Source organism: Mesoplodon densirostris, chromosome 18 (assembly GCF_025265405.1).
Source record: "Mesoplodon densirostris isolate mMesDen1 chromosome 18, mMesDen1 primary haplotype, whole genome shotgun sequence".
NCBI lineage: Eukaryota > Metazoa > Chordata > Mammalia > Artiodactyla > Ziphiidae > Mesoplodon > Mesoplodon densirostris.
The window spans coordinates 3,884,183-3,911,559 of record NC_082678.1 but is presented as its reverse complement, the minus strand read 5'-3'; the positions used below and the strand labels follow the sequence as shown (position 1 = coordinate 3,911,559).

Sequence of the window (27,377 nt, the reverse complement as noted above, 5' to 3'; positions counted from 1 at the left end):
ATGCTCAGAGGAAAGAATGGTACCGGTTCATTATCAAATGGTAAAAGGAAGACCTGCTTCTCCTCAGAACTTTTTTTCCAGCAGCCCTCCAGGTAATTCCCCATTCCCATATACCTCCCCCCCTCAGCCAACACTGAAAAAGGACATACAGTACAAGGCTGCAGTTCCACCTGGCCTCATCAAGGATTCCAGCTTGACCTGTCTAATGTGAAAAACAGTAAACTCTGAGAAGATTTTATGTTTTATTATATCTTAATTCCCACAGCAACCTTAACAGATTTCCATATAGGGGAACATACAGGAATGAGGAGCAGAAAGGTTAATTTATCAGACCAAGGTTACATGGAGCTCGACTTCAAACCCAGTTCTGTCATACCAAAACCCAGGCTTTCCTCACATTTGTCCTAGACAGATGCTGTCGGTATCTTAGTAATACAAAACGAGGATCCATGCTGTACATATTTATGCTATGCCATCCATTTCCTTCACAGCATTGTCTAAAGGTATATTTGTTGCTTATTTAATGCCCGTTTTCCCAACTATAATGAAAGCTCCCAAATTTGGTGACCTTGACTGTCTTTCCCCAGCTTAGCGTAGTGCCTGACATACAGTAGACCCTCAGTAAGTATTTGTTGAACTAATGACATGTCAGTACAGTTCAGGGAGTTTCTGAAATGGCATCACTTAGCCTTTGAGGGGCAGAGCCTCAAGACTCCTAACCCTTACCCTCCCCGCTTGCTGGATGACTTCAGGCTAGCCTCTTAGCCTTGGGTTAACTGGAGGCATGGGAACAGGATTAGTCAATAATTAGACATACAGTGTTGATTTTATGCACTTAACAGATGCCAGGCTTGTAATCAGCATCTTACATAGAATAATGAAAGTAACCCTCATCAACCCTTTAACAAAAGCACCATTTTAGTCCCAGTCGACAGACGAGGAAGGAGAAGCACAGAAGGGGCAAGAATCTTGCCAAGAGTCACGTGGGCCAGCCAGCAGTCCCGACTCTGTAGGCTGTGCTCGTCCTGCCGGGCTGTTGCAGACTGTGCTGTGCAGGGTTGGAGGATGAGCAGATGAGCCTCTGTTCCCAGCCAGCTTCCAGGTATCAAGCAGGGAGAGCCCTGGAGGAAGGGGCTTTGGAAGTAAATGGCCAAGTCGTTTTGCAGAAATTCTATAGTGAGATCCATTGTTAACCTTTGTCAGCTATCAGACTCAATGCAAGGACGGGTGGGAGGCGGCACACTTCCCTGAAGCCAACTTTCCTCCCAACTGGGATTTGAATCAATCTCCCTGCACTTCTGCTTCATCTTCCCTCTGAGCTAGAAGCTTTTGGGAACCATGGCTGGGGGGCAGGGTGGATGTTGGTCCCTGGTGGCCCAAAAGGCCACAGGCTGCTGAGTAAGCTCCGCCTCTGAATTACCCCTGCGCTGTCAGCCGACCCTGGGCAGTGCTGTGCGGGTACGAGGCCTGAGCTGTTCCCTCTCCCAGGTGCTCCTAAGCCATATGTTCCTGAGCTTAGCTGTGTGTGTGAAACATACCTTCTTGTTTGAAAGCAAATTACATCTCAGCGTTGGTGCCCAGCCTGAGCTCTGGATGCAGAGGGGCAGCCTATCACCATCCTGAGGAAAAGAATTAAGACATGGCTTCGGGGCTTCCCTGGTGGCGCAGTGGTTAAGAATCCACCTGCCAATGCAGGGGACACTGGTTCGAGCCCTGACCCGGGAAGATCCCACATGCCTCGGAGCAACTAAGCCCATGCACCACAACTACTGGGCCTGCATTCTAGAATCCATGTGCCACAACTACTGAGCCCGCGAGCCACAACTACTGAAGCCCACGCGACTAAAGCCGGTGCTCCACAGCAAGAGAAGCCACTGCAGTAAGAAGCCCGCGCACCCTGCTCACGCAACTAGAGGAAGCCCGCACACAGCAATGAAGACCCAAAGAAGCCAAAAATAAATAAATTTATTTTTAAAAAATTCAATACAGGCGTACCTCAGAGATACTGCAGGTTACGTTGCAGACCACCGCAATAAAGTGAATATCTCGATAAAGTGAGTCATGCCAATTTTTTGGTTTCCCCTGTGCATAGAAAAGTTATATTTAGGGACTTCCCTGGCAGTCCAGTGGTTAAGACTCTGCGCTTCCAATGCAGGGGCCGCAAGTTCAATCCCTGGTCAGGAAGCTAAGATCCTACATGCCTCGTGGCGTGGCCAAATTAAAAAAAAAAAAAAAAAGTATATTTACTATAGTCTATTAAGTGTGCAAAAGCAGTATGTGTAAAAAAACAATGTACATACCTTAATTTAAAAATAATGCTGTTGGGGGACTTCCCTCGTGGTCCAGTGGCTAAGACTCTGTACTCCCAATGCAGGGGGCCCAGATTCGATCCCTGGTCAGGGAACTAGATCCCACATGCTGCAACTAAGAGTTTGCATGCCACAACTAAAGATTCTGCATGCCACAACTAAGACCCGGAGCAACCAAATAAATATTAAAAAAAATAATAATAATGCTGTTGGAAAAATGGTCCCAATAGACTTGCACAATGTAGGGTTGCCACAAAATTTCCATTTGTAAAAAACCTAGGGGTAAGACGGGAATAAAGACACAGACCTACTACAGCATAGACTTGAGGATATGGGGAGGGGGAAGGGTAAGCTGTGACAAAGAGAGTGGCATGGACATATATACACTACCAAACGTAAAATAGATAGCTAGTGGGAAGCAGCCGCATAGCACAGGGAGATCAGCTCGGTGGTTTGTGACCACCTAGAGGGGTGGGATAGGGAGGGTGGGAGGGAGGGAGACGCAAGAGGGAAGAGATATGGGAACATATGTATAACTGATTCACTTTGTTATACAGCAGAAACTAACACACCATTGTAAAGCAATTATACTCCAATAAAGATGTTAAAAAACAAAACAAAACCCACGCAGTATCTGAGAAGTGCAATAAAGCGAAGCACAATAAAACAAGGTATACCTGTAGACTAATTTTTAGTTGTTTGGGAGAGAGCAGAAATGAACATAGTCGTGGAGCATATGAAGCACAAATAGTTATAAATTTTCCACCCAAACCTCGCAAATTTGATTGGAGGATGTGCATTACCTCCACAAGAATTGGAGGATCTGGGGAAGGAATGAGACTTTCCACCACTGCCCAAACCTCTGACTTGATGGAAGACTAGCAGCTACAGTTGGAATCCCAGGATGGTTCCGCAGCAAACCCTAATTTTCTAGGACCTAGAACTGAAGGGCTAAGGTGGCAACCGGATCCTGCATTGTCACATGTCTAATCAATTTTTCTGCCGGCCTGATTCTATCTGAGTCATCTGTGTTTTATTTTGATTCAATTTTTTGCCAGCTGCTAATGTCACCTCCTCCTACTCTTCTCAGGCAAGAATGGGACAGGAAGGTTAAAGTGTTTCTCCAAAGCAAGGGTCCTGGGAGTGGGAAACAGTCTCCCCCTGATGGTTTCCAAGGAGGAAACATGCAGGGGTGACTTGGCTCCTGCTTCTACACTGTCTCTCCTACCAGTAATACTGGAGGCAGGTCCTCTCACAGCACCTGTGAATACCATTTACAAATGTCGCACAACTCGAGCCTGACTAGCTGTCCACTACATTCCCTCTTCTCCTCTCACTTCCCTCTACCACCCTTCCCCTTTCACCAGGACCCTAGGTTTTACCTTTTTCTGTCTCTATCATGATAAGCCCTGATAATATCATGGGTCTTAGAAGGAATTCAGACCAATCTCCAGTTTTCTTAGATGAAGAAACAGGCCTACAGAGGTGAGAATAACTCATCCAAAGTTACACAATTTCATTCACTTATTCATTCAACCAGGAACACTCCTTCCTACCCTTTAAGATTTAGCTTAAACATTACCTCATCAGAGAGAACTTCTCTACTTTATCTAAAGCAGATACCCCCCTCCTATTCTTCCCTATTGTTGCCCCTTGTGTCTTTTTACTTTTAATAAAAATTTATAATTGTTTCATTTATTAATCTCTTTCTTTGTCTGACTCCTCTACTAGAACATAAGCTCCAAGAGGGCAGGAGATACATGTTTGTCCTTCAGAGACATCATCACATCATCAGAGGCTCATCACTGTATTCTCAGCATCCAGCACATAATAGGTGTTCAAGAAATCTTTGTTGAATAAGTAAGTGTATAGTGAGCAGATACTATCTGGGCACCTAGGGCTATGAAGACAGATGGGATACAGTTTCTGTTCTCAGAACTGTCTGTCCAATACGAGCAACAGAACCAGAAAACAGGGAGAATGCAATGAGATCAGGTCTAGATTCCAGGGAGGTATTCTGGGGGCACCTGAACCAGGCATAATCTCTGTTGGGCTTTTGCTACCAACTGCTTAGAATCCCAGATAAACCACTGGGCTGTGCCCGGCTGGGTGACTCAGGCCTGTACCCTGAGCAGCCCAGCAGCATCCGGACCTGACAACTCATCCTGTAGAGTGTGTGCTTAGACGGTACCTGGACCCATTACCTTTTTCAGTGAGGGAAGGCTTGTCAGTCAGTTTCAGGCCAGTTGATGGCCAAATCCACACTCATTGAGGCCTCAGAGACAGCCTCACTACCTTTAAGCCCAGCCTCCAATCTTTTGCCTGGTCTTCTAAGTTTTAGAAGAGAACCTGTGCAGCCTTAAGGGAGATGACACCTGTCGGTAGCCTTTATATCTAAAGGGCAGGTGGGTTGTCCCACATGGCTCAGAGAAAGCTAGTGTTCTGGACTGTAAAAGGCTAGCAGGAACAACTGGAAGAGAACCCAGCAGGAGGAGGAGGAGGAAGGGAGCCAGTGAGAATCCCTTTCTTTGAAAATAAAGAGTACACAGCCCCTGCTGGCTCTCCTAGGAGGAGGAGCTCACCCTCCAGCCCAATCTTCTCCCTACAGTGGGACAAAATGGGAACTGCTGCTGCTGCTTCTCAAAGCTCACAGCAAGCAAGAAACCTTTTCTCCTGCCCCTTCCAGATTCACCACCCACCTCCTCCAGGAGCCAAAAAGATAGGCTCAGGTTCCCAGCAGCCTGAACCCTCTCTCCAGATGGGAGGCTTCAAGCTAAATTCTGAGCCTACCAAAGGCCCCCCTCCTTAGCCTATACTCTTTCCAGGGTTGGTTTGTTAGGGGTTAGCCAGAGTCCTCCAGAGTTTCCCTTGATCATTCCCTACCTGCATCCAGGCTGACCATGCCTCTGCCCATGGTTTTTTAATCCATCAGAGAATAACCAAAATGACTTATTAACACCCCCCTGAGGATTCACAGAGCACCTTTAGTTCTGATCCCCATTCCTTTCCTACGGTTGCCCAGGTCAGGAATTACTCCAATTTAATTCAGAGAGGTTAAGTAACTTGCCCAAGGTCACACAGTGGGAAAGTGGCAAAAACTTGTGACTCCTGCCCAGCAGTTTGGCAGGTGCTCAAATAATCTTTGTGGAAGGGTGAAATCTGTTGTTTGTTCATTTCGCTGGCCTGTGGGTGCGTCTGTGTGTTGGGGGGAGGGGACTGTGTGTGGGAGAGGAAAGCTGCCCCCCTTCCTGATGAACTTTGATCTTCTTAGCTCACTCTCACTTCCAAAGAAGTTACTGATTTTAACTCTAATCTCTCCGACTGGACCCTAAGGTCATTGTATTCATTATCATTGCAATGCCCCCTCTCCCAAGAGCTATGAACAGTAGGTCTAATATTTTCCTTCTCAAAAGATCAAAGACCAAAACAATCCAAATAAAGAACCTCACTTTCCCCAAAACATACAGCCCCAAAGCAAATTCCAAAGCACCTCCTGAGCCCCGTCGCTGTCCGAAAACTCCCCCACACACGCCGCCACGCCACACTGCGATGGGAGGCGTCGGGGAGGGGCGCAGAGCGTGGGCCGCGCAGCAGGGAGCTGGTGGGCGCCGGGCGCGCTGCCAGGCGGGGCCGCACGCCGGGGGCCGGCCGCCCCTCGCCACGTGGTGGTGGCCGCGGCGGGGTCCGGGGCGCCTTCCCAGCCGGAGAAACCCGGAGCAGCCGGGGTGGGGGGAGGAGGAGGAGGAAGAGGAGGAGGCGGAGGCGACGGCGGCAGCGGCGGCGGCGGCGGCGGCGGAGGAGGAGGAGCGGGGCGGGAGCGAGGGAGGGGGGTTGGGGGGAGGGGTGGGGGGTGGGGAGAGACCCGGCGGCGACAGGGCGAGAGCAGAGCGCGGTGCCAGGGGGGTGGGGGCACCGGTCTGGGGAGGGAGCAGGCGGAGGGGGTAAGCTGCGATTACCAGCAGGAACCGGCAGCAGCTGTGAGTCCCGGCTGGGCTGGGCGGGGGGAGGGGAACGGCGTCCAGGGCTGGCCCCTGTGGGTCGCGAGGTGGACCGGAGGAGGGGGCGGGAGGTTGGCCCGCAGCTGGCCCAGGGTGGCGGGGAGGGGAAGGGTCCGGCGTCGGCAGCCCGCATTCCCCCTTTCCCCCTCGTCCGCCGCTCCTCAGGCCGCACCGCCTCCGGAGCCCCTTCCCCGGCCCGGCTACGGCGGACTGGGGCCCCGGGGCTCGGCCGTCAGTGGGGGAGGGGGCTGCCTGGTCTCGGCCCCTGAGAGGGGAGGGGCGACAGTTTCTGTCCGCCGAGCTAAAGGGGTTTAAAGGGCGGCTCTTAAAGGGACCGCAGAAGGGGCCCGGGGCCGAGGAGGCACCCCCTCCCCATCCGCCTGCTGTCGCTCTCGCGCGGGGTCGCTGGGCCGAGGGGGGGATGCAGAGGAAGCAAACACTGGTCGCGGCCGCTAAGGGGCCAGAGCCCCGGCTAGTGGGGTTGGGCCCAAGGTGGCCGGCCAGCCGGGGGTCAGGGCGGGTGTGGTGAGCGCGGACGAGCGGAGTTTGGGGAGAGGGGATGGGCCTGGGGAGGAGAGGGTTAAAGGTGGGGCCAGCCGTACAAATACGCGCACACACTCCTTACTCGAACCCGGTCACACGCGTTTCCCTGGCACTTAAGGCGGGGCAGTGTTGGGGCCTGGGCCCTCTTCACCCCAGGCTCCTGCTGCCCGATTTTGAGAGGTCACGGACCCCACCGCCTCAACTCACACCTCGGGAGCCCCCTCTCCTACGCGCACACACGCTCTGGCGCGCGCGCACACACCTCAGACATTCCCATAGTGCCTCACGTGACACACGGCCTCGAACGTGCCCACCTTTCACACACGCTCACGCACGCGTGCACACACGCGCACACAAACACATACGGCCTCCTGGCCACTTCCCCACTCCCTCCGACCCCCCCCCCCCCGCCCGCCCGCAGCCCCGCTAAGGCACTCATTGACTGTGACACACCTACACTCATTCACAGACACACATTCCCCCCACACATGCCAACCACAGACACACATTCATAAACAGGGCCAGGAAAAGTACACACGCACCCCCTCGCCTACTCTTTCGGGAGCCCTGAGTCATTCCTGCCCCCTCTCAGGGCTCCCCATTTCCCTCTGTGCAGGCACACAGGCCGGGCTTCGGAATTCTCTGCCAGCCCTCTCCACCTGCGCCCCCTTCCCCTCTGTGTACCCTCAGACACTCAGCCGATGACTTCCTGTGGGTCCCAGGTCAGGGGTGAGGAGGGCCTGGAGGGTTGCCACAGCCGCTGGTGTGAGTGGGGGAAGCACTTCCTTTTCCTGAACTCTGGGATCCTAGAGGAGGAAGCCGGGGAGTTGGGCGGGGGCCCAGCAGAGGATGTTCCGACAGTGGTGGGGCTGACCCTCCCAGAAGCACTGGGCCTTCCTTAGGGAGGAGCCAGGGGTGCCAGAGGCCTGGCATGAGGAGCTTGGGAGAGAGGTATTTGGGGAGGTGAGGCCTGGGGTGGAGAAGGGCCTGAGGAGTGAGTCGCGGCCGCCCCGTCTGGGCCCCGTGTGCTGGGAAGGCAGCCCTCTCCTGTCCACAGTTCCCCCTGGGTTCCGGAAGGAGCCCTTCCCTGCTGCTGGCCTCGCTTACTTGTCCCTATTTATCACTGCTCCCCCCGCCCCCGCCACCTCCGTCTGGTCCTAGCTCCTTCCCCCAAAGGCAGCAGAGAAGAGAAGATGGGTCTGGGAGGGGGCTGTGAGACACGGGGGCAGGACCAGGCTGCATCTCAGCTGGCTGCAGAGCTCCTCAGGCCAGGACAGGGGTATTAGGGACAAGCTCTGGGCCACCCTCTCCACCGTTGCTCGTTGCTCCTGCTCTCCCAGGAGGCCCAGGGCGGGCCGTGGCCCAGGCCCTTGCCATGGAGTCCATGTTTGAGGATGACATCAGCATCCTGACCCAGGAGGCCCTGGGGCCCAGTGAGGTGTGGCTGGATGCCCCTGGAGACCCCTCGCTCGGGGGGGACATGTGCTCTGCCTCCCACTTTGCCCTGATCACGGCCTACGGAGACATCAAAGAGCGGCTGGGGGGCCTGGAGAGGGAGAATGCCACCCTCCGCCGCCGCCTCAAAGTCTACGAGATTAAGGTCAGAACCTGGAGATGACGGGGGTCTGGCTGCGTGTGTGACACGGGAGGGGGCTGCGGGGTGGCAGGAACTGGGGATCCGGCAGAGATTCCAGGGATCCAAAAGAGGGGTCAGGGTACAGACTCTTGGGAGCTTGAGGATCCCTCACGAGGGATGTGGTGCTCTGGACGGATGGGAACCCTGGAGACCCCAGCACCAATCAGGAAAGGATCAGGAGGGATCTGCTTTGGGGTGCTGGACCTCGGATCTAAAAAAGATCTGCTTGGTGGGAGACGCCTACAGGGCCATGGGAATCAGGATGTACAGATCCCACTGGAGTGGGGAGGGAGAGGCGAGGATTCTGACGCAGGTTGTGGGCTGGGGACACAGCAAGGCTGAAGCTCTTCTGAGGGCCTGCCCCACCCGCAGTACCCACTGATCAATGACTTTGGAGAGGAGCACGGCTTCTCTTTGTATGAAATCAAGGATGGCTCCCTGCTGGAGGTGGAGAAAGTCAGCCTGCAGCAACGGCTCAACCAGTTCCAGCACGAGGTGAGCCCTCCCCGAGCTCTTTGCTCCAGTCCATTTCTGATAACCTCCCCAGCCTCCGACCTTCCATCTCCTTGATCAGAGATGGCCATGGTCCTCCCTAGAACCAGCTGCAGCTCCTCCTTCCCCTCCACTGGGTGCTGGGAGTGGGGGTGGGAGGCACAGGGTGCTGCTCTGCCCCCAAGTCAAGATGGGCCTGACTCTGGCTGCACTCCACCCCCTCCGGGCCCCGTCCAGTTGCAGAGGAATAAGGAGCAGGAAGAACAGCTCGGGGAGATGATCCAGGCTTACGAGAAGCTCTGCGTGGAGAAGAGTGACCTGGAGACGGAGCTGGGGGAGATGGTGAGGTCCAGGGAGCCCGGGTGCTTGAGGGTGTGACCTTGGCTGTGTGCTTGTGGAATGCACCCCACCGTGTTCGTGTCTGTCCGTGAGTGAGTGCGTGCCCGTTTGGCCTGGTGAGTGGGGTTGTGTGTATCATACAGGTTGTGAGTGACTCTGTACGTCCTGGCCATGCAGTGACAGGAGGTGACTATGTGAGTAGCCCTGTAGAACACTGTGAATCTGTGTGTATGTTTGGTGCTCACGCTGCGTTGACCCTGCGCCTATAGCGCTGAGCTGGAAGGCTGTGTGGGTGAGGGCAGAGGTGACTGAAAGTGTTCGTGGCTGCTGGGATGGGCCTTGGCCTGTGTGCGATTCTGAGTCAGGGTATAGCCATGCGTGTGAGCAGGTGGGCAGGTGTCGGAATCAGGAGGCATGGTCTCTTGCCGACTCCTAGCTGTGAGCTGGGTCAAGTCACTTAGCCTCTGTCCTGCCTCTGAAAAGTGGGGCAAGTAATAACAACATTGCTGAGCTGTTGGGCATTTGTGTAAAAAATGCTTTGACTTAACAATCACAAACACTTACATGGCACTTCACTGTGTGCCAGGCATCATTCTTATCTCTTTATATATATGTACCCATTCTAATCCTCGTAACAAACTTACCTAAGAGATAGGTGTGGTTGGCCCCATGTTATAGGTGAGGTAGGTGAAGCCCAGAGTGGTTAAGTGACATATGCAAACGGAAATTATTATGCTCCTGAGGGTGGGGGGTGTCTGGACAGGGGGCTGAGTGTTCTTATAAGTGTGTCTGCGTGTTAGTGACAAGGAAGAGGCATTAACTCTGACCTTGCAAGGGGCAGTAGCCAGAAACATCTGCATTGCAGTTGCTGGGAGAGGAGACTCATGGCCACTTGGAGAGTGGAGTTGGGATATGTGACCTGGGGTCTCTGCTCAGTTTAGGGGGGTGATGGATACCCAGACATGGAGAAGTTCTGGGTTTGGGCGGCCCACAGGGGTGCCCTGACCTGATGCAGATCCTCACCCCTTTGTCTCCCCCCCATAGCGGGCCCTGGTGGAGACCCACCTGCGGCAGATCTGTGGTTTGGAGCAGCAGCTGCGGCAGCAACAAGGCCTCCGGGATGCAGCCTTCCCCAGCCTGAGCCCCCCACCTGCCCCTGCCCCGCCCTGTGCTGAGCTGGACCTGCACTACTTGGCACTGAGAGGCGGATCTGGCTTGAGTCACGGTGAGATCTCAGCCACCCCTGATTTCCATACTCTGAAGTTCCCAAGCCGGCCCCCCATTTCAACACCATTGGACACCTCCAGTGTTTCAGACTGATAGTCAACACCCAGTTACAATGTCTTAAACTTCACCCATAATCACCTCATCCCTCCTTACCAACTGTCCCCTCACCTCATCAACGATTACCCCAGTTTCTCCCACTGACATCCCCCCCTTAACTCCTTCATTCCCAGGCTCTCCCATGCAATTCCTGTATGTGCCAGCAGAGGGCGGCCCCACCCAGAGTCCCCTCCGCCTGTCTTCCGTTGTGATTAGGAGAGGCCCCTGAGGATGCTTTCAGACTTGAGTCTGTCTGGGGAAACCCTTCCAGAGCCCGTCTTATTTCTCCCCTGGCCTCCAGAAAGATTAGAAAAAGCAGCTCAGCCCATCGTTCCCCTCTGCCCTCAGTAGAGGTCTCTCTCTCATCCTGGGATCTCTACCCTCTGGATGTCTCTCCTGGATCCTTCCTGCTGCAGTTCTCACCTGTTTCACTTTGTATTGATCGGGGAGCGGGTGGAGGGTGTCCAGCAGCTGGTTCCAGCCTGACATTGTCCTTTCCTCTACCGGCAGGCTGGCCAGGCCCCGCGCCGAGTATGAGTGAGCTGGAGCGGCAGCAGCTAGAAGAGGCTCTGGAGGCTGCCCAGGGGGAGGCCCGGGGGGCTCAGCTTCGGGAGGAGCAGCTCCAGGCCGAGTGTGAGCGGCTGCAGGGGGAGCTGAAGCAGCTGCAGGAGACACGGGCCCAGGTACAAATGGGGGGGGGGGCGCTGACCTGGGGTCCCTGCTCTGGCACCTGCAGAGCTCCTTGAAGGTCTGGGGGCTGCTGGAAACGACTTTAGAGGTCTGGGACTTCCTCACTGAGTACAGACCAGCCCTGGGAATGGTAAAGAAGGGAAGTTCAGGCAAGGTGAGGTTGGGGCTGACTGCTCGATCTTTCCCTTAGGATCTGGCCTCCAACCAGTCCGAGCGTGACATGGCGTGGGTGAAAAGAATTGGGGATGATCAGTAAGTCGCTCTGTGATCCTCTTCTTCTTAACCTCTGTGCCCCCGGGGATGGCATTTCTAGGTTCCCCCGTTGATCCTCTCCTCCCCCTCCACAGTGTTGGGGGGACCTCTCTTCCACGCTGTCGCTGTCGGGACTGTGAGGTTTGGGTTGCTTGTGTGGCTCCGTGCCCGTCACAGGAAGGAGGCGCGCTTCTGGAGGTGCTCAGGTTCTGGGAGGTTCCCTTTGCTTTCCTCTGGCACCCAGGCCTCTGTCTTCTCGAGGTGTCAAGTGTTGAGAGAGACTTCCTCAGCAGCTTTGCTGCTATGTTCAGTGTCTCCTGGTGAGTTTGGGGGCCTCTCTGGAGCCCATTTTCTATCCCAGTAACAAGGCCCAGCCACTTGGGTTAACCCTCTCCTCCCTGACAAGGAGGAAGGAGATGGTCTCTTTGAGCATTTGTGGTGCCTCGGCTCCTATCTCAGGAGAGAGAAAGCTAAGACTTAGGAGAGGATGGGTTTCCTTGAGTTCATGCAGCAGCATGCAGGGAAGTAGAACGTATTATGCTGGGGTGTCCCTTGGAGATGCTGCCATTAGGGAGAGGCAGCAATGGGTGGGGAGGGAGCTTTGTCAGGGTGGAGCCTAGGAGCGGGGCCTCCGGGGCAGCAAGCACTGGGCAGCCAGGGCGAGGGCGAGCGCAGCCTGGCAGCAGCGAGCCTGGTGCCTTTCACATCCGCACCCGAACTCGTCCTCTCCCACTTTCTGAGAAATAGAGCACAAACCTCCTTCCGCCTAAGCCTTCTCCCCTAAGATGAGACGTGTGGCACAGACTCCCTACTTTCATCAGAGGGGAAGGCCTCTGATCAGAGGCCCAGCAAGGGCAGGAGCGAACCCTGCACCACACCACACACCCGGCTCCAGGACCCCCCGGTCCTCCTCCCATCAGGTTCCCTCCTCACCTTCCTCCCGGCTCCTGGCCGGTTGGGGGTACCTCTCGCCTCCCTCCGCGGCCTGGGTGGGGCTGCGATAGCTGGGGAGTGAGAACCCAGTGTGTGGGCCTGATGGGCGGGACCCCTCAGCTGTTGGGGCCTCTGCAGAGAGGGTCCACCCTAGCTTGTGGCTGGGGCTCAGGGTCCATCCTAGCCCGTGTGCCTAGGCCCGGAAAGCGCGCGCGCGCACACACACACACGCACGCGCACGCGCACACACACACACACACACACACGTACGTTCTAGAATCCTAGCTTGCCCCTAAAGTCACACCGTGGGGCCCTTTACGGTTCACTGGATCCAACTCCCTCTTAGGAGACCAGCAGTGAAGCCTCCCTCAATTGGTTGAACCCAGAGAGAGGATTTTTTTTGGCTGGAGTCCGAACAGCCAGGTTTCGAATCTCAGGGACCCCTCCTGGGATGCCAAATGGCTTAGCTTTGCCCACTTCACCTCGCTGGCCCCAGGTTTCCCTCGTGGGCTCAGAGGTCCGTCGTTGCTGGGAGAAGTGGCAGAAGGTGATGTGGGGGAGGCAGAGAGCGGGGGGTGCCGAGGGGCCACGTGAGCGAGTGAGGGGAAGAGAACCCCTCCCGCAGATGCTTTTGGAGGTCGTATCGTCTACGCCACTAATTCGGGCCCGGACAGCCCCTTTCCCTTCGCACCCCAAGGCACCCCCACCCCGACCCTGTCCCTTTGGCCAGAGGGAGCCGGGCTCTGCTCTGCGGCTGGTCCTACCATAGGTGGCCTCCAGCTCCTCCCCTCGGTCTCCACGGCTTGGGCTCTGCATCAGGGCCTCCTGGACGTCTACCCCTAGAGCCAGCTGGGCCCTGCCTGCCCAGCTTCACACTTCCTTTCAGGCCAAGCATCTCTGGACAGCCTCAGCTCGGCAAGAGTTAATTCTCAGAGGAAGTCCTCACTCCCCCGGTAGTTTTATTTTCTTATAAACTCAGCTCCTTTTGGTAATAAGCCGCTTCCCGAGGGCTCCCTCCCCGTCCTCCCACCTGAGGAGGCCTCAGTCACCTGCTCTCAGCTCCTTTTCCCCCACCAGCCCCTCCTTTTTCTTCTACTTCTGCCTAAGCCTCCAGGCTAGTGGGAATTTTACAGGTGGACCTTCCTAGGAGAGGATTGCAGGGGTGGATTATCCAGATGGAGGTGTGAAGGCTAAAGAGGGAGCCACAGAGGCTCCTGAGTCCAGCCGAGTCCCCTGTGGGAACCCCGTGCACCCCCGAGAGGTGCTCCCCCGTCTCAGTGTGGATGCCTCCAGGTGGCCAGTTCCCCCGCGGGAGTCCTGGCTGTTCACACGCCCTCCCCCGTACGGCCGCCGCCTCTATTAACTCCCCTCAGTGAGTCCCCCAGGTGCCGAGGGGGCAGTCCTGGGAGGCAGCCCCAGCCCCAGGGCTTCCAGTCCCTCCCACCCCAGCCCCTGGCTCACACGTCCAGGTCATCAATGTTCCTCTGAAAATGGGCGCCCAGACCAGACTGCCACCCTCCAGGTCTGACCTCCGGCCAAGATTGCCCTGCCGTTTGGTCAGCCCAGCATCTGGTGGTCGGTGCCCAGGGGGACAAATTGCCCCAGAGGAAGAGCCGCTGAGGGTGACTCGGGGGCCAAAGGCAATAATGAAGGAGGAGGTAGGAGTGGAGACCACCTGCTCCTGAGGATGTGCAGGGACCTGAGGACCCCGGGAGGGTCCCAGCCAAGTGAGAGGTGCAGAACCCATGGCCTCCTTCCCTCTGGGCCCCACTCGGGGTCACAGGTCCTGAGTGCGGCCTTCCTGAGGGTGTGGCCAGCCCTGAGGGTGGAAGGGAGATTGTGGAGAGGGGGCTCCTTGAGGGGGCTCAGTGAGGGGAATGAGGGCCAGTGAGGGAGGGGGTTCATCCATGAGGGGAGCACCCTGTGAGAAGATGGGGATTCGGTATGAGTGATGAGGGGGGGACTAGAGGCCTTTCTCCCCAACGTGGGGGGCTCCGTGTTGCAGCCTGGGTGCTTTTCCGCCCACCCCCCACCCCTCTCTCCACCCACAAGCCTCTGCGTGGGCTGCGGTTAGTGGTGGGGGAGAAGTGTGAACTCGGAGAGAGAGGATGGAAACTCTGCACAGAGGTCAAGGGCAGAGTGGGGGGGGTCAGGACGGAAGTCGGAGACCCCCATGTACCCTGAGCTTAGTCTCATGCCCCAGAACCAGCGGGCCCAGGGCCTCCCCCTTCACGCTTCTCACCCTCCCTACTTCCTTTCTTTCAAATTTCCTTCAGCCTGGGTACCCGGCCCACAGGAATTAAGCCCTGAGCACTTGCAGCCTCGGGGCTCCCCAAGGGTGGGGAGGGGTTCTGAAGTTGGGGCCCACCTCGCCCACCTAATTGTGGTCTGAGGGGTTGGTGGGCTTTGAACTGTCTCTGACCCTTTCCCTGCCAGGGCGGCAGAGAGCAGCTCTTACCCACCCTCTCTCCCTCGATGGGGAACTCCACATCCTCCCCTCATTCAAACCAAACTCACCGAGCTGGTATCTCCAGAAAAGGATCAAAACTGGTTTCCCCCTTTCTCCACCTGTCTCCTGGGCGCTTCCCTGAGTCTTCATCCACAGCAGACACTGTGCGCGGCAGTTTACCTACAAAATCTCATTTGATTCTCACCAAAATGTGACGGTAGTGTCCCCTTTTACAGCTGAGCAAACCAAGGCTACAAAGAAGTAATCAGAGAAGTTAAGTGCAAATCCCAAACAGGTCCTGAGCAGATGGGGTGACGGTACCTCTGTGGTGGTTTTCTGGTTCACATTCTCATCCAAGTAGGAGGCCCTTATATGAGGGGCAGCCAGATGATTTGTTGACTAAACCTGATCATTTTTAAAAGTGAAAGGGGGCCCTATTAATACTTATGCCCGGTGACTCCTGTGAACCAGGACAGCCCTGGGCAAATTGGGATGTGTGGGCCCCCCCAACCGAAATGGGGACTCTGGTCCCTAGCCCTGCTGTGAGCCTCTCGGTTTGGTTGTATCTAGGGAGGCTTTCTAGACACACAGAACATCTGGCTGAGCTGGAAGCATGGCAGGGGCTGCCATGAAGAGCTGGGCTCTGTGGACCGCAAGTCATAGCTGGCCGAGGAGAGTGTAGGGGCTCAAGGCGCCTGAAAGGAAGTGGTGGAGCGCTGGGTTGTTGCATGCGACTTCCTCCTCCCCCCCGCCCGCAACCTCAAGTCCCTCCACGGCCCGGTGCCTGTGGTCCCCTCCCTGAGGGTCGGGCCGGGTGGGAAGACTAATGCTGGGTGTGCCTGTGGGTGGTGGAAAGTTGGGTCCCTCCATTCCCCCGCGGGGGTGAGGTGGCTGGGGGCAGCAGGGGGCAGCTGTGGGCAAGGATGGTGGGGGTGGGGATGCCGAGTTTCTGTTTTCCTGCTGATTCTGTCAGCCGGGGATTCTGACCACAGGACCAGCTCCGATCCTTACCCCAGTCCTAACCCTAATACTGATCCCCTCCCTCCCTGTAACCCTATCCCTCATCCTGCCCCCAGCTCCATCTACAATCCTGACTGAAAATGAACTCATCTGACCCCGACCCCAGCCTTAATCCTGACCTTGAGCCCATCCATGCCTAGTTCTAATCCCATGACCCAGTGCTGGTCTGAATTTCGACCCTGTCGCATCTGTGTCCGCATCCAAATCCGCATCCGCACGGAGGCTCTGGCGCAGCACAGGGCACCCAAGTGGACCTCCCTGGGGAAGACACTGCGCTCGGAAGCCCACGTGTCTCCCAGCTGGTTCGGGGCAGAAAGAGGCCTTTTCTAGAGGCCGACGCTTAGGTCTCTAACCTTTCTCATCTCAGTTGCTTTGTCAATAACAGTGAAGATGATTGTTTCCAGATGAATTTTTGAGCTCCCTCAATTATTCGCGTAAAGAATGAATGAAAGGATAAGTCAGCCGAGGTGGAAGGGTTTGCAGGGGTGGGAGCCCTCCTTCCTGCCAACGCGGCCATTTGCACTCTGGCTCTTCCGAAGGTGCCAGCTCAGGAGGCTGAGGTGCCAACAGCCTGCTTGAATCCCTGCTCTGTGCCACCATTGCTCTGTGACCTTGACCCGGCCTCTTAATATAAACTCTGTCCTTCCACTTCCACACGTGCCTAGCGCCTTCCTCTCCCCTCCCAGGGCAGGGCTGGTGATGCTCAGGGCTCCCAGGCCACTTTGCAGGTCCCCAGCCTCTTCCTCCTCCTCCTCATCTTTGCCTTCTGCTGCCTTCCCACCTCTCCTTTCCCCCCTTCCCTGATCCTTTTGGAAGGCAGCAGTAGATAGCTTAGCGGTCAGTAGCCTCGACTTCGGAGTCCAGGAGACGGGAGCTCCCATTCCAGCAACTCCACTATTACTGGGCTTTTTGGCTTTGGTCAAGTGACTTAACCTCCGTAAGCTTCACTTTTCTCATCTGTTAAGATGGAGATAATAAGAGTGGTAACACTGCAGGGTTGTTGTGAAGATTAAATTCTTAGCACAATGCCTGGCCCATAAGGGCTCATACGAATTATTTATGATTCTTTTCTCCCTGAGTCCTTCCCAAGTTCTGAGAGACTCAGACAGGATTTTCCCCCACAATTTAAGCAATGAGGAAGCACCCAAATGCAGCCGTCTGCTGCCGTTCACCTGACCCATCCTTCCCAGACAGCCGTGATGGTGGAAAATAGCACTCAGGTGTGGGCCAGGAAGTGGACGGTGTATTCAGGTGCACGTGTGCAGCTCTTGGTTGTGTTGTGAAGTTGAGATTTTTTTCCACTGAATTGGCAGTGTTTTCTAATGTGAGTCATTCAGGTTGTTAGAGCATTTAGCAGCCTGGGCCTGCGCATCTTGAGGTGGGAAGAGACCAAGAGACGCCCGATGAAGGGGGAGGTCCCACAGGGCCACGGGGCATCAGAAGGTCGGGTCCCCCCACCTTGCCCAGGGTCTCAGAGGTCGTTGCAAGGGTTGCCTGGAGCTCCAGGAGGACACAGGGTCAGAGCTGGAAGAGGGGCTGGGCATTCCGGGCTTCTCCCTTCCATTTCCTCTTGCCCTGTTTTGCTGCGAGGAGGGTGCCAGGAGCTGGGCGGTGGAAACTGGGGTAGCTCCTGACATGGGGAGGAAGGCAAGCGAGGAGAGATGGGGCCTGGCAACTGAGTGTGGCAGGTGAGATCTCTAAGGCAGGGTGTGAAGGCGACAACCTGTATCTGTCACCTGAGATACAGCAGTGAAGGCGGACAGGGAGAGAAACTGTGGTTGCTCGGTCAGAGGGGATGTTCCATCAGTGCCCTGCCCAGGGCTCCCTCCTGCCCCCACCACTGAGGGGCTAGCATGATCCTCCAAAAGCCCCCAGTCTGAGCGGGGGAGACGCAGCTCCTGCCCTCAGATTCCCTCGGTTTGAAGAGGGGAGCCTCCCACTGGGAAGTCCCCAATTTAATGTGGGACACAGACTGGCCTCCCAGTCTGATGAGGGCAATGCCATTTCTTCCCACAGACCCACGCTGAAGAAGAGGGTGGGGGAACACAGGACACACGACGGCTGAGATGTGGTGGGATAGAGGCTGCAGCACCTTGGCCAGGGCTCCCAGAAGGACTCCGTCCTCTCTGCTCCTGTCCATCCCTGTCCACCGTCAGACTGGTAGAGGGCACTCTCCCGCCTTTAGAAGTGGGCTTGTCCCCCAGGATCCCAGCCTATTTGCAAGAATTTGGCTTTGGTCCAAAAGGGTTAAAAATAGCTTTGTTGTGGGAGGGGCTCCCCCTTCCACCCAGCTCTGCCCCAGGATTAGGAAGAGCGCGCGCGAGAGAGCCCGCCAGTGAGTGGAGAGCGAGGGGGTTCAGTCATCATCTACCCTCTGCACCTCGGCTTTTCCTGCCCTCTGAAGCCCTAACCTCACGACTTCCCCTCCTTTTCTCTGGGGTCACACGCGCACACACACACACTCTCTCACCCTGTTCCTCACACCCACCACAGTGGTCTCACACCTCCCTTCATTCCCTCCCATTCACATACATCTTCTCTCACACGTCCATTACCATGGGATGAGGACAGGGCCCTCAGGGTCTGGAGAACTCCCTCCACCCTCCTCTCCTTGCTGCCCAGGGCCCTTCAGCTACTGGGGCAAGAGGGCCTCCCCTGTGAGGAAATCCCTCTGGGCTGGCCAAGCTTCTGCCTGCCACTTCCCTCCAGCTCCAACTTCCACAAAGTTCCAGAGTCCCTTCTGGATTGAGGGGGCAAGATCTGAGGAAACAAAATCCCCTGCTTCCCAGGATCGGTCCAACCCCAGATCAGAGAGGAAAGCAGTGACCCAAGGCCATGGCAGAGCCTCATGTGACATCAGGACAGGCTCCTTGGAGGTGTGCAGGCTGGGGTGGGAGAGAGGGGAGGGGCAATGCTGAGAATGATAACCTTCAGTGATTCTGGGTCACAGGGACCCAAAGAGAAAGGAAGAGAAAAGGAAGTGGTTGAAGTCTTTGCTAAGTCTCTTCCAGCTCCATGAGGGTGGGTGCCCAGGAGGCCTGAGCACGAAGTGCGAGGAAGAAAAGGGAAGAGAGAAAAATGGATAGAGAGGCTCAATTCATTAGTCACTTACTGAACAGCTCCTGGGTACCAGACCCTGAACCAGATGCTGGGAATACGAATACAGTGATATAGACCCCAACTTTGAGGAACTCCCAGTGAAGTTCCAGAACAAGGCAACTTTTGTTAGGTGCTTAATGTGAGTGGCGCCCCCTGGAGGTGTTCGGTGCGCAACAGCTCCATGTAAAGGGTTCCCTGATGACCCTGGGAGTTGCAAGGCTGAATCGAGCTCAGAGGCAGCTTTGACGTGGAAGCAAGAGCAGTGGACCTGGAAACAGGCAGACTTGGGTTCAAGTTTATCAGTTGGCACCTCTGCCAAGCTACAAGGCCATGTCTTCACTTATGGAATGGGGCTCTTCATAGGCTGTGAGCAGTGATCCCTCATCTTTCAAAGGTGAGGACTCCTCAGGCATCCCCTGCCCCCAATACACAGATTGCACTTAAACTATTACCATGAGCTCTTTGAGAAAATTCACAGGGACAAAACCTACTATAAATTCAGTGCAGCTTTTTGATGAATCTGTTTTGTCACCACAGCTTCTGCACAGATTAGAAAAACGTTCACACATACCTGTATGAGGTGTGTTCAGGCCACAGACAATGCTCAGTGAATACACAGTTTCAGGGATCCCTTGAAATCACTGCGCTCTCTGTCCCCAGCCCATAGTCTGGGAACCACTGCCCTAGCCCAAGGTAAGGTTCGGGGTCGGGGTCGGGCTCCCTGGAAGAGGTTCCGTTTGAGGTGGCCCTTAAAGCCCGAGAGAATTTCAGCAGCGGGGCTAGGAGGGCCTGGGAGGGGAGGGGAGGGCCAGATGCTGCGGCAGAGGCAGTTCTCCACAGCTGTGGCAGGAAACCCACTTCCCTTCTCCTCTCCCCCACTCCCTGCCCTCTGCCCTCAGGGTCAGGGCAGGCTGGGGTCAAGCCTTGACCTGGGTGACTGGGTGTCCTTCAGGGTGAATTTGGCGCTGGCTTACACGGAGCTGACCGAGGAGCTGGGCCGGCTTCGCGAGTTGAGTTCCCTGCAGGGGAGGATCTTGAGGACTCTGCTGCAGGAGCAGGCTCGGAGTGGCGGTGAGATGGGGCAGGGGAGGCCTGGAGCTGGACCCGGAAGGCGGGGCTAGCTATGGCCGCCGTCCTGCGTCCGGGGACCACCCTTCACTTCCTTCCCCCGTGGCCAGGCCTTTTCCACTCGCGTTCGGAGGAGAGTGGGTGGGCACTGGTCGCCGGCAAAGCCCTGTCTCCCCAGTTCTGACGTCGTCTCTCCCCACCACTGTCCCGCTTCTCTTCTAGGCCAGAGGCACTCGCCACTGTCGCAGCGCCACTCCCCGGCCCCCCAGTGTCCCTCGCACTCCCCGCCGGCCCGAGCGGCGCCCCCTTGCCCCCCGTGCCAGTCCCCCGTCCCGCAGCGCCGCTCTCCCGGGCCCCCCTGCCCTTCGCCCCAGCAGCACCGCTCGCCGGCCTCGCCCTCCTGCCCGTCGCCCGTCCCGCAGCGCCGCTCGCCGGTGCCGCCGCCGTGCCAGTCCCCCAGCCCGCAGTGCCGCTCCCCAGGGCCTCCCGCCTGCCCGGCCCCGCAGCCCCGGCCCCCACCACCCCCGCCGCCCGGGGAGAGGACACTGGCCGAGCGAGCCTACGCCAAGCCGCCCAGCCACCACGTGAAGGCCGGCTTCCAGGGCCGGCGCAGCTACTCGGAGATGGCGGAGGGCGCGGGCTACGCGGGCGCCTCCCCGTCCTGGCTGCAGGCCGAGGCGGCCACGCTGCCCAAGCCGCGGGCCTACGGCAGCGAGCTCTACGGCCCCGGCCGGCCCCTCAGCCCACGGCGCGCCTTCGAGGGCATCCGCCTGCGCTTCGAGAATCAGCCGTCGGAGGAGGAGGAGTGGGCCGTGCCCGCCAGCCCGCCCAGCCCGGAGGCTGGCGCCATCCGCTGCGCCTCGTTCTGCGCTGGCTTCCCCATCCCGGAGTCGCCCGCCGCCACCGCCTACACCCACGCCGAGCACGCGCAGTCCTGGCCGTCCATCAACGTGAGTGGGCACGTGCGCAAGTGCCTCAGACCCGGCGGGGGGCGGGGGGTGCCGCCCTCTTCACGCCCGGTTGATGGGCGGGGCTCCCTTCCTTTGTTACCGCCCCTTTCCCCCGGGGCGCAGCAACCCCTCTCTCTCCAGTGGCCTTTTGTTGGCCTGAATTGGGGCCCGCACCATTAGAACTTGTTCAGTTTCACGGTTAAAGGCCCGGGTCTTTAGAGTGACCGTCCTGGCTTTGATTCTGGATTCCACCACTTAGTCGCTTTGGGACCTCCGGCAAGTTACTTATCTTCTTGGCCTTCAGTTTTCTCATCTGCAAAAATGAGGTCAATGATTTATTCTCTCATTCCATTAGAGAGTTCTTAAGAGGGAGGCAGTGAGCCCAGAGCACTCTTGCACAGTGCCTGGCTCAGTAGTAAACACCTGCTATTACTTGGTGATGGAGGCTATGCTGATACCATGGGTCTTGGTTCCGGACAGGGACAGGCCTGCTCATCCAGTTCTGTCCAGCAGGCCTCAGAGCCCCTGCCCCTTTCTGTCTGTCCTGGAAGACAGCCCTATCTCACGGCTGTATCGTTTCACTGAAATAATGAGTTTCCTGGATGTCAGAGCCAGCTCTTGCCACCTGAAAGGACCAAAATATATTCCAAAGCCAGACAGAAAATTATTTTTGGGTTGTACATTGTTTAGGATTATCCATTGCTTTGAGTTATCTGAGAGCTGTGTCTTAGTCAGTCTGAGGGCATATCTGGGTCTTGGCTTCCCTCATTACCGCAGATGCCTTGGGAGGCTGAGTATACCCACCTCCCCATTCACACCTCCTGGGGACACTATGCCCGGGGTCGGGGCAGTGGATGCTGAACTGGTAGAAGGTGGTCAGGGAAGGGGGTGGTGCAGGAGAAGGGGTGCCCAGATGCCTCCTGCATGCTGCAGCCGTCCCTGCCTCGGGTCCCAGGAAAGGGCAGGCTGGGATGTGGGGACCATGAGGGAGGGTTGTGGACCCTAAATGAGCCCCTTCTCTCCCCACAGCTGCTGATGGAGACAGTGGGCTCTGATATCCGCAGCTGCCCCCTCTGCCAACTGGGTTTCCCTGTCGGGTACCCCGATGATGCCCTCATCAAACACATTGACTCTCACCTGGAGAACAGCAAGATCTAGGGTGCCTCCCCCACCCACTGGCTGTTTCTCCACCTTCTCCCATCACCCCCAAACTCTCACTCACTTTGAATGCTGCATGAATCTCGTAGGGGGCCCCTGCCCCTTGCGACCCCCAGATACCTCCACTAGCTACCGAGTCAACGTGTGTGCCATCTTCCCTGGTCCAGGCACCACTCAGCCCTGGCTTTTCCCAGGAGGTCAGCTGAGGCTCTCCCCAGCTCCCTGGCTTCTGCTGGGGAGGTGGGGATCAGGGCTGGGGTGGGAAGGGGCATATCCCACCCAGCCTCTCCCTCTGCCTTTCTGTTTTCAAACAGTTGGATCCAAGAAGGTGTCTAGTGCTTGGGCCTGGGGGAGGGGAGGGTATCAGAAGACTCCAGGAGCTCCCCTAGCACCTCCCCAGATGTCCATCTTTCTCAGGCTGTGCTCTGTCCGGGGAATGCCTCCCTGTGGGGTCTCAGAGCCTTCCCTGCACACTGACGCCAGTTCCTCCATCCCATGGCCAGGTCGGGACTCGCCGTTCCCTGCAGGCCAACCCTGTTCTCCCCCTCTGCCCACCCTGGGGAATATGGAGGGTGGGAGAGGAGAGGGAGGACCCTGGAGGACTGCGAACATCCAGCCTAAAGAGGCTGCCCTGAGGCGCCATGACCCTCAGGCTAGGGAACTATCTGTGCCAGCCTCCCAGGCCCATGCCCTCCTCCTGGAGCCCCCAGCACCAAGGCACAGATTGTTAAGGCAGATGCTTCCCTCCACCCTGACCCCACTCAAGCCCCGACACCACAGGTGCCCTGGAGCCCGGGTGTGACTCAGCCTCTGTTAGCTGGGTGGGTGTCATCAGCCCCGCCTCCCAGTCCAGAACCTGAGGATGGGCCCAGGGTGCTGTGGAGATCAACTTCAAAGAGCTAACCCCTTTCCCACACCCCAGCGACCCACATTCCCTCTGTGAAATCTACCTCAGAGTCGAACCCTCAGAAGGACGGGTAAGCAGGAGGCCAGGGGGTCCCCAGGGCTGAGGTGTGGAGCTTGCTATGGCAAGAGCCTGCCGCCCCACGACGAGTCCGCCCCCCTCCACTGCAAGCCCCTCCCGGGTCCCAGCCCGGTGCGGGCAGTGCACGCCACTGTCAGTGCATGTACCATTCTGATCCAACTCTTCCAGGTCCCCCACCTCCTCACACTCCTCCCCGCCTCCTCAGTGCAGGGGGGTGAGGGGGTGTGGGGGGCAGGGAAGGGGCTGAGGACTCCAGAGACACATGGCCTTGTACCTTGAGTGTCCCCCCAGGGAGGGGGAATGGGGGAGGGGGACTGGAGAGGGGAGTGGGGCCCCTGAGCTCCCTGAACAAGTTGAAAGTCCGAATAAAACTTACCTGTTCCATCTGCGCCTTGGTCTGTGCCCTCTGTGGCTGTGGTGGGGAGGAAACCCTTGTAGCGGAAGGTCTTGGAAACTGTCTCAAGTAACCACAACCATGGGAGGGTGGGCATTGGGCAATTAGGGGATGCACGGGGCACCCATGTTCCAAGGTGATTCTGGAGATGCAGGCATGTGAGTGGCTACAGGTGACTTGTGACGTGGACTTTATCTGGAACAGGTAGGGAGCAGCAGAGGGTGTCTTCGTGACCAGCCCTGAGCAGATGTCAGGGACTCATGAATTTTCCCTCCCAGCAGGTCTGGCAGGTAGAGGTTCTGTAGCCTGGGGATTCATTTATCAGTAGCACGATTTTTTCATCAAATGATTTCTTGCGCCATGAACCAGACTGGGGCCTCAAAGAGGAAGGAACATTTGGATCTATGTCCTTATGGGTCAGAGAGCAGGGAGGGGCTGGGCTCCAGGCTCAGCAGCTGCCTTGAAAAGTCCCATAGCCTGGGAGGTCAGAGCCAGGTCGTGAACCCATGACTTCTGCCTCAGCTGGGGCTGTGCCCTCTTGTCTGCAGAAAGGGCCTGAGTTACTTATTCATCAACTCTGGTTGCCTTTCATTTCCACGTGACCCTTTTGGCCAAGGATTCACTTAAAAACAAAAGGCAGGGGCAGTTGCTCATTGAAGGCCCAAGGTTCAGCTCCAGACCCAGGGCCAACATCCCTTTCCATTCAGTGCCAAGGTGCAGACCCCCATGGGGAGACGTCCCAGCCTCCCCTGCTCTTCTGTTGCAGTTGGCAACTATAGCTGGCCTCTAAAAGTCTATCCAACCTGGATTCCATCTGCAACTGAGTCCTGCATGCCAGGGAAGGTGAGAACAGACATCCCTATGGGACATGGTTTCTCACAAGCCCTGGGAAAGAAGCTTCCGGAACCTCTGGCACATGGGTTCCCCTGGTTTTTTCCCACCTCAGTCAATTCCCGTGGAGGAAGGTAGCACCCAGGTTTCTGGGTCTGGGTTTGTTTGGCCCTCTGGAAGCATTTGCTAGAAGGGCATTAGGAAGTTAGGGATGGTTAAGAGACACAAAGCCAAGAGAAATCCTAGCCGAAGATAAAAAGTGCAAAGGATGACCTGGGAGTGAGCTACAGGAGGGGGCATGACCTGAGTAACCACATCTGGTCCTTGAGCGTGTTTGAGGGGGGAGGGCACCCAGGTATCCTGCAACCTGACATTTCCCCTGTCACCGGGGCGAGGGGAGCATGGCAACATAGGGTGCAGATTCTGGCAGCTTGTCTCCTTGATTTCTGGGGACCCGGGAAAGGGCTCAGGTGTAAGGTGGGAAGCTAGGTGGAGCTGGGAGGGAAGGAGAGGAAGGGAGAAAAAGCTAGTGTTTCTGCAGCCCATGTCCTCCAGAACCACAGCCTTTAACTTAATTCCTGCCCAGAAGAGAAGACATCAGGGGTGGGGGTGCTGGAGGAGGGGCTGGGGAGCCCTGCCAACACTCATCCTCCTCGGCCCAACCAGGGCTGTGATCAGATGGAAGGACCCTGTGGGAGTGATTCAGGGACACCGGGGCCTGAGAGGGCGTGGGCCAGAGGGGTCTGGATCTCTAAGCTCCTGGAAGGGCGAGGAGGGTGGGAGAACTTGCGCAGGAGCAAAGTGCGGGGACGATCCTGCTGAGGCTGGAGGAGACACCCAAGGACCCATTCACCGTCATCAGCACAGACCTGGAGCTGGACGGCTGGGGGTGGGGGAGGATTCACAGACACCAAGCTGTCCATGAGCTCATCCCCGAGTGCCCGGTGAAAGGCCAACACCCAGCATCCGAGCTCCGGCCCCACTGCCCTCTGTCTCTCTTTCAGCCACCAGCTGCCCCTCAGCCTCGTCTCTGCTTTCACAGCCAGAGCTACCAGGCCGTGGCGACCCCTGCCCTCTCCTGGGTCCCCGTAGAGGCTGTGCCAGGCGATCAGCTGAGGAGAGCAAGAGCTCCTTTCAGAAGCTGTAGTGGTGATGGTGGTGGCGGCGGGGTGTGTGTGTGTGTGTGTGTGTGTGTGTGTGCATTGCGGGGCAGTGGAGGGGTGGGAAGCTGATAGCTAGCAAATGGGAGGGGTGTGTGGGTGAGTCAGCTGTGTTAATGAGAAACACCACACCCCGCTGATTAGGACTAATGAAGAAGATCAGGGAGGGTGGGGTTTCAGTCGGTGGTACCTTTATAGGGTCGGGGGAGCAGGACTGCTCCCCCAGTCACATTTCTTCCTTAGCAAGGGCACGAACAGAGCCACTTTGGCTACTGCAGGAAGAATGGAGGTTAGACACAAGCATGAAGCGTCCAGGTCAAGGGGGTCCTACCTGGGAAGGGGTGGAACCAGGAGTCTGGGCAGAGACCACATATGGGGGGAAGCGGTGTGCGATCGTGCAGCACCTGCTCCCACATTCCTGCCCCTCCTCTGACTTCTCTATGTTGACTCACTCCAGAGACATTCCTGCCACTCGGAGCGCAGTGGCCTAAGTGCCTTTTGAAACCTAACTGACATCTGAAGAGGACGTGATGGAGGGGGTGCTGTGGAGAAGGCTCCAGGCCGTGCCCCTGCCATCGGCAGCCTGGAAGGGCGGCTCTGGCTTGAGGCACTGACGGTCTATGCAGATGTCCACGACCCAGGGGGCCTGGCAGGGCTGAGGGCAGAAGGGAGCTGGGGTAGGGGAAGGCCTGGGCATCGCCGCCGAAGGCCCTCTTGGTGGCTGCCCTGTCCTCGTGGCAGAGACAGAGGCCCCCCGAGAACCCGCAGGGTCGCCCACCCTCCACGCCAACTCAGCCAAGGGCAAAGGCACCAGGCGCGCCTCGCAGATGTTCCAGTCTGCTGTGTGAGTGCGGGCCTGCAGGGAGGGAGGGCAGAGGCTGGGAGGGGGGACAGGATGGGTGTAGGCAGCACCTCCAACACCTCCTAATTTGCATTACCGCTGACACCCTTCTGGACCAAGAAAATGGAGCCCGAAATAACAAAGGGGGAGGTGATTCCCTGAGGGGGCCTTTGAGGTTCTCTTTCCTTGCCTCCAAGCTCCCGGTGCTGAGGGCAAGAGGGCAGCCCCACAGCCGGCCCCTGGGGAGGGAAATGCACCTACTGCTGCTCCAGACACCCCACCCCGGCCTCCCACTTCCCTTGGCCCCAGACCCCCCCAGCCCTGCCCCTGTCTTTCCTGGGAGCCTATTCCACCCACCCTTCCCTCCTCTGGGAACCCTCTCCCTGGAGCCCCCCTCACACCTTCGCTGACCCCAGCTCTGCCCAGCTGGGGAGTTGTTCTCTCCAGACCCTCCTGCCTCCCCCTTCAGACTAGGCATTTCCCAGGACAGGGCCCAAACAGCCCCTGCCAACCTGGGAGCTGCTCAAGAGAACATTCTGCATGAGAAATAATCCAAACAATAGCAGGGGAACTTGTGAGTAGATTCTAGAAATGGTGTGAGGTGGACCAGGGTCCAGTGTGAGACGGACCAGGGTCCAGTGTGAGACCCCGGCCCTAGGGCTACGGGGTGGGAGGGAGAGGGGACTCTGTCCGTCGGAGGTATTGCTAGATGTCAGGTCTCTGCCCTGTAAGATCCTTGGAGAAAAGGACCAGGACTGTTCCATTCTGACGTATGTTTCCTCTGCCCCAGGGACTACCGCACCGACCCCCAGCAACACGCTTGGTGCTCGATTTATATGCACTGAATTGGCTTCTGTCCCAAAGAGGGCAGGGAATGATGTAGCAGCCGAGGCTTGGAGGCGGGAGG

At 57.2% G+C, this 27,377-nt stretch overlaps 1 protein-coding gene and 1 long non-coding RNA gene across 8 annotated transcripts; one reads left to right on the top strand and one right to left on the bottom strand.

The window, feature by feature from the left end:
- Positions 1-301: 301 nt before the first annotated feature.
- LOC132478972 (uncharacterized) lies at positions 302-5,821 on the bottom strand. The gene is made up of 4 exons (XR_009530431.1): positions 5,800-5,821; positions 1,996-2,082; positions 1,539-1,619; positions 302-1,121 (listed from the first exon to the last, which is right to left on the bottom strand). It is a non-coding gene; the product is annotated as an uncharacterized LOC132478972 (long non-coding RNA).
- A 51-nt stretch (positions 5,822-5,872) lies between these two features.
- Positions 5,873-23,524, top strand: TBKBP1 (TBK1 binding protein 1). 7 transcript variants are annotated; one of them, XM_060081485.1, is made up of 11 exons: positions 5,873-5,910; positions 7,467-7,572; positions 8,191-8,450; positions 8,859-8,981; positions 9,216-9,320; positions 10,362-10,542; positions 11,151-11,323; positions 11,521-11,582; positions 20,036-20,154; positions 20,374-21,101; positions 22,131-23,524. In XM_060081485.1, exons 3-11 carry the CDS (start codon positions 8,226-8,228, stop codon positions 22,257-22,259), a joined length of 1,845 nt encoding a protein of 614 aa, XP_059937468.1. In that variant the 5' UTR covers positions 5,873-5,910; positions 7,467-7,572; positions 8,191-8,225; the 3' UTR covers positions 22,260-23,524. The 7 variants fall into 7 exon arrangements, with proteins under 7 accessions (XP_059937468.1, XP_059937467.1, XP_059937466.1 ...); XM_060081484.1 differs by having other exon boundaries at positions 7,467-7,579; XM_060081486.1 differs by lacking the exon at positions 5,873-5,910 and adding an exon at positions 6,235-6,286.
- Positions 23,525-27,377: the final 3,853 nt, after the last annotated feature.

Coding starts and splice junctions, on each gene's coding strand:
- TBKBP1 (XM_060081484.1), top strand. CDS start 7,552: ATGACTTCCTGTGGGTCCCAGGTCAGGG. Junction 10,543..11,150: donor CGGATCTGGCTTGAGTCACG/GTGAGATCTCAG, acceptor CTCTACCGGCAG/GCTGGCCAGGCCCCGCGCCG. Junction 11,324..11,520: donor TGCAGGAGACACGGGCCCAG/GTACAAATGGGG, acceptor TCTTTCCCTTAG/GATCTGGCCTCCAACCAGTC.